This window comes from Gossypium arboreum, chromosome 8, assembly GCF_025698485.1.
Source record: "Gossypium arboreum isolate Shixiya-1 chromosome 8, ASM2569848v2, whole genome shotgun sequence".
NCBI lineage: Eukaryota > Viridiplantae > Streptophyta > Magnoliopsida > Malvales > Malvaceae > Gossypium > Gossypium arboreum.
Genome location: NC_069077.1, coordinates 34,627,698 through 34,634,133, shown reverse-complemented (window position 1 = coordinate 34,634,133; position 6,436 = coordinate 34,627,698). Strand labels below are relative to the sequence as shown.

General features: G+C 36.4%; 1 protein-coding gene across 1 annotated transcript; it reads right to left on the bottom strand.

Moving 5' to 3' along the window:
* Positions 1 to 476: 476 nt before the first annotated feature.
* LOC108469697 (sucrose synthase 2) lies at positions 477 to 5,908 on the bottom strand. Its single transcript, NM_001330032.1, is given in 15 exon segments — positions 477 to 912; positions 1,019 to 1,157; positions 1,251 to 1,495; positions 1,578 to 1,899; positions 2,266 to 2,490; positions 2,749 to 2,915; positions 3,024 to 3,140; positions 3,336 to 3,509; positions 3,606 to 3,701; positions 3,792 to 4,008; positions 4,154 to 4,272; positions 4,487 to 4,679; positions 4,808 to 4,959; positions 5,461 to 5,593; positions 5,757 to 5,908. Coding segments are annotated over 15 exon segments (2,430 nt in total). The 5' UTR covers positions 5,855 to 5,908; the 3' UTR covers positions 477 to 879.
* Between the last annotated feature and the right edge of the window lie 528 nt (positions 5,909 to 6,436).

Below are 6,436 nucleotides of genomic sequence, written 5' to 3'. Positions count from 1 at the left end.
GAGCAAATCCTTGTTAGGTGTTACGTATTTACGTCCCTTAACAAAAGAGAAAAAGCAGAGTGTGAATTCAATTGATAGTAATTATACCATTTCATGAAATGGTCAGTAAAATCCGGTATAAGGGAAAGAAGTGAAAAGGTCCCATGGAGTAGGTTGCTTTGGTTCCCATTTTGTATACCAAAGTGGCTAGCTATACAGGATTGACTTCCTACATCTAGAGAGTGATGGAAAAGGCAAATTGTGCCTTGAGGAGTAGGAAACTTGGGTTGCAAGTTCTCTGAAGTAATTTGGGAAGAAGCTTTTTCAATTGCAAAGGCAGGCTGGACATTGAGGAGATTAAAAGATAAGGCATTGATGGAAGCAGAGGCTCTAAACAGAAATAAAAAGTGATTAGTTTGAGACTGATGAGTACAAAGGTTAGAAGACATGATAACTGTTAATAATGGGTTATGTTTAGCTTAAGAGTACACATGGTATTAAAAATAATTATCAGTCATTACTAATTCATTTATGTAGCAGATTTCTGCTGTCTTTAGGTAATAAAATCATAATAATTATACCATTTCTCAAAAATAGCAGCAAGCGAGACCGAATTTACGATTGCAATTCTTACCACCTCTCATACAGGCACACTGTTAGCTTTACCTACAAATCTTCAACCAGATTTCAAGAGGCAGTCCAAAGCCAGAACACTGCATTTATTTACAAAACCCATCACATATTTGATTTTTACTTCTAACACAAAGCCGAATTAAAATGCTCCATAGCAAGGAGACCTAGTCTGCTTTATTTATATATTATATTGTTCATCCTCGCAATCAACCAGACCCTTAAATGTATACTACCAGTACCCTACGAGCGCAACCAGGGATTAAGCTTTTAATCATCACTGGCCAAGGGAACAGATTTTACCTGAAAAAAGAACACAAGCATGCTTAAGTTCTATTATAATCCGCAACGAGATTCAGAGGTACAGCTGCCAACATCAGGCCATTAAGAGGGAACAAAGTCCACTTACCAATTCACGGAACTTGAGGATGTAGAACATTTCAAGATATCTTCGGGTCTCACGCCTCTCGAGTTTTGAGACGTACTTCCAGAAACCATATACTCCAGCCAATGTCATCAGCCTTTCAGAATAAATTTTCCATGTATACCTGAAGTACAAAAACCTTTGCTTAAGCTCTGCTTCGATGGTAGAGAGAATGGAAGTCTAAACTCTAAATGTAAAAATTAGAAGAAACACGCACCTTTCATAAATCCTCTTAAGCCCTCCATCAGATATTTTAGTCCAGTGGCTTGGATCCTCCTTGCAACGTTCAAAGAAAGTTGCCAGGAGTTCAGCGGTCTGGTCAGGGTGGTATGGATCAATATGGAACCCTGATATACCATGTTCAATAATCTCTGCAGGACCACCATGCAATGTGGCAAACGTTGGAAGGCCACATGTCATGGCTTCCACCACTGTAAGTCCAAAGGCTTCGTAGAATGCAGGCTGAAAAACGAGAAGGGGTTAATTTATTAGAAATCTCAGGGGGTTGTAACACAATAGAATCATATTGCTACGGAGCACATACCTGAACAAATATACCCTTTGAGTCAGCTATGTAGCGATAGAGCTCACCATTGCGTGCTCGATTTGTTTGGGCTGCTATCCAACGAAATTGACCATCTAATTTATACTCTTTCATAAGGTCATGCATCTTTTCAATTTCTGCTATCTCTTCTCTGTCTTTGGACTTCTTTACATCAATGTAACCAGCAACAACAACGAGGTTTGCTAATTCCCTCAGCTTGTTATTCTTAGCATACAACTCTACCAATCCAGTCATGTTTTTAACTCGATCCAGCCTTGCCATGGAAAAGATTAAGGGCTTTGACCGATCACTCAAAGTACCACTGCACATTGAAGATGAAATTTGCATCACAAACTTGGCAAAACAAGAAAATTTCATCATAGACTTGTGCTGCAAAATTTTGCAACAAGGCAAAATGTCTAGTTTCAATTTGATGTCAACTACTAAGGTTCTTGAAAGTAGATATCAAAATGTAACTTCCTTTTCTTGGCAACCAACATTCTTGATTATATTTAATAAATAGCAAAAAGAGAAAGGAAAAAAAAAAGGACAAAAGAATATTTATAAGTGCTTCAGCAAATAAAACATTATGGTATAACAAGCAGATCAAAATGTTATTAATTCAAAGATTATGCTCTTCTAGACATTAATGTATAAGGTACAACAAATAATGAATGAAGAAACTCACATGTGTTCATCATTCTGCTTAGGATCAAACAACAATTCTTCTATTGAGCCATGCAGTGCCGTAAGTCTCTTTTCCTTTTCAGAGTATGGAAAATAAATGCACATATCTGCCCCGGGAGATACAATATTGAACTTCGGATCAAAAACATCAATGCCATGAACCACTCGATACAGCCCTGGAAGAGTAAAAGCAGTATGGCTCTCATACTGACCAACAGTATTCTTCCTGAAGCCCAAAAAAGAAATAAAAGTGTGATAAGCAATTGATATAAATTGAAAACCAACACTTCGCTCATATTTTACCCAAGGGATCCATCTCCTTACTATAGGAAAGCAGATGACTTGAAGTTTATTAAGATAAACAATGTTCTTAAAACATATTAAGATAAAATAATGATAATGGCATATCCATACCAAAATGAACGGTAATAATACCAGTCCAGTAAATAAATAGTATATTCTAGAGTAAAAGGAGAGAACTTACGTTCCTGCAATCTCTTGGTATGTGCTGGTGATAATAAAATCAGCATTATTCATGGCTATTAAGTCGGCAGTAAACTGACAAGAGAAGTGATATTTCTCGTCAAACTTTTTCCAATATATATCTGAATCTGGATATTTTGTTTTCTCCAAAGCATGGGCAATGGTACACTGCAGAAAGTGTAATTTACACATTGAAGATTTAGTAACAAAGCTTTCAGCAAAAGTAAAAGGCAAAGAGTGGAGGGAAAAGGGAATTGGGACAGTGGAGGGACAAACCTGTGTGACGCCCATTTTGTAAGCCAACAAAGATGCAACCAGGTTTCCGTCACTGTAGTTTCCTATAATAAAATCTGGAATACCCTGTAACTCTGCTGCAATTTCACTTGCGACGTCCTGATTAGATATACAAATAGGAAAGCAAGTTATGAAAGAAGATTAAGAAAGAAAGAAAGATAGACCCTATAGAGAAGTACATAGAAAACGTCCTCCTAAATTTGTTGTGATTGTTGAAAAATCTAATGTTTTTTTCTTCAAAAAAAAAAAGGAAAATCAATAGCCTTTGAAACTTTGAAAGGGAAAATGATTTACCTCCGCATAAGTCTCCAGATAAGGCCATACATCAAACCTTGATATCCATTTACGAAGAACTCCATGTTCTGACCTAAAAGGAACTCGCAGAATATGAGTATGCTCTGTCCCACTGACTCTTTCCAGCCGCTGATTGCAACTAGTTCCCTTCGCATCAGGTATTAACCTGGTCACCTTAAACAACAAGAAAAAATGTGTCAAATTTACATAGGCAAAATATAAGTGTTGAAAACAAAATAAAGCAATATGGCATCTAGTTAGTATACTTACAATAAGAATTCTGGGAGTAATATCAAGTCCTTGCCTCTTTATCCTTAGAAGCATTTCATTCTCTAAGGCTCGCACTTGGTCCAGTATATAAACAACCTACACATTAAATAAGAAAAATGGAGATCTTAAATGAAGATATTTACATATACATTATCCTACACGTTAAACATCAGATTCACTACAAACCTGACCACCAGTGTCAGGCAAACCTAATACATTTGCTTGCCCGAAGTATCCATGTGGAGACAGAATGACAACATTAAACACCATAGGCACTCTCCCAAGGAATGTCTCTAATATAGAGGGATCAGGAGCCTGAAGGATGTCCAAGAGAAGATGCATCGTCTCCAGAACATGAGCTGCAGTATCTCCCCATCCTCTCTCAAAACCCATTCCTTGTAATCTGCATTCATAAAACAAGGAAAAACAGACAGAGATGTCAACAACTTTATTGCTCTGCCACTACCAATATGCTGATAGACTCCTTGAAACAAATCTATATGTATGTATTAAATGTATATACAAATAGAACACAAATAGAAACTCACTCGTATTCAAACTCAGAATATGGTGCATCAGGTGAAAGCTTAGCAAGATGATCTTCTGCCTTAGCCAAAGCAGCTTGAAGTCGGGGTATACTTTGTATCCGATCATTCAACATCAATGCCTACAGAAAAACCTTCATTAGTTTATCTTGTTATGAGAATTTCATCACAAAATAGATACTCCGACATATTCCTTTCCAAAGCTGTTAATACGTCACCACACATAAAACAAGGCAAAATTTTCTTTTCCTAAAATCTAAAGGAACATAACACATAGCTAGTGAAGTTGCAACTATGGTAAGGGGTTTAAAGGAAACCCCTCTGATGAATACTTACATGCCCTTTATATTTGTGGGCTCTCAGGAAATTAAGTAAAGGCTCCAAAGAATCTTTGTTACGGAACATGTTTGAAGAAAGGTGACGGTTGAGGAATTGGACGCCATTGCCAATGGATGAAGAGCGGTTGGGCCGAGGAAAGGATGCATTGAATGGCTCAAAATCAAGCTCAAGCACAAAATGGTTGTCCTCCCTACGCAATGTGTAAAAAGAAAAATCACAATGAGTTATGAGGTAGGACATTCATAATCAAGTACTATGAATCTATTGACTTCAAAGAAACAATAAACGCAACTTAAAAAGAACAGAAAATAAGCTTACCCCACATCTGCAAGTGCTTCTTTGAAGCGAAGATATTCGGACACATCCAGTTGCTCCACGCTGAGTTCATGAACATTGACTCGTACGTATTCCCAAACACCAGGTCTTGGGCGAACTGCTATAGCCACGTATGGAGGCAGAATTATGGCCTCCTGTAGTTATTAAAAAAAAAAACCCCAACAATTTAGTATATTAAATACAATAACATAATCGAGACCGTACATATTCCATTTGACAGACGTTAAAAGCTTACCTAGTACAAAGGCTGAAAGTTAGGCGTGAAAATTAAATAGCATTACTACTAAAACTTCAGTTTACATACACTCCTTTAAAGACGCAGCATCGAGGTAAGGAAAGAACATAAAACACATCCAGAAATTCATTTGTAAATTGAATTAGAGTAAATTTAGGAAAACAGAATCTTAAAAAAAAAAAAAAAAAAACCTAAAAGTTCAACTGAAACTAAATAGTACAAAAATAATTTAGCTGAAAAAACAATTAAGCATTTAAAAAGTATTAGATACTTTATTTACTGCATCATGAATCACGGACGAAAATTAAATAAATATCTAAAAAAGTCGTTTATCCTTTTTAACATATAAAAGCTAACAATATCTTAAAAATTAATACGATAATTAAGGGGGGGAAATGACCTGTGCAGATTTAAGGACTTCGCTAAAGGGACCATCACTTAGCTTCTCTCTAGCTTTGTCGTCGCCTACAACATTTTCCAGTTCATCGATCAAAGTATGCGGTTGCAGTATTCCTTTTCCCTGCGCCACGTACCTTCAAAATTCCACAACCCTAAACTTCAGTAACATATCTTCCTTTCCTTTCCTTTTACTTTTCATCGTTTTCCCATAAGCCAAATAGAGACTGCAAAATTTAAAATCCGGAAAAGAAAAAGAGAACAAGGTGATAGGAACTGTAAAATCGCGGAAGAGCGCACCTGGAGAGAAGAGCAACGAGCTCGTTACGATGAGCAGAAAGCGTGTCCTCCACGCGGTCCCTCATGCTAGGACTTCGACCGAGCTTAGGATTCGCCATTGTTAGACTTCGTATCTACTCTGTTACTGCTGTTGAAGTGAACTATTATTGATTGGAAAGAAAAAAGTGAAAAAGAGTTTTTATGAGAAATCAGTGAGTTTGAGTGAGCTGTGAGGCAATCGCTGCGGTTACATATATAATATAAATATAGATCAGCGCAACGAGGGGATGACGGACGCAGCTGATGGTTTTACTCTTTGTTCATTGGATTTGCGACACGTTGAAATAATTTGTAATGAAGGCGAAAGTCCAAGTTGCCGCATATGATGTTGAAACAAAATTGGATAATTTCGTTATTTAGTCCCTCAATTATTCATATGTTTGATTTTTGCCATTAAAAACTTTATAGTTGAAAAATGATCTTAATTTTTATTGGTAAGAATATAATAAAACGAATAATTATTTGATGCCTAATTGGATAGAAGAGAAGTTCATTTTCTTCACGTTTCTTCAAAAACAACAAAGATAATAAAAGTAAGACAAATTGACTCCACTAAAATATATTAAAATTGTGCTTGAAATTAGGAGCCTATAGGATATTTGTAAATTCTAGAATCTATAAATTTACTAAAATTTTGACAC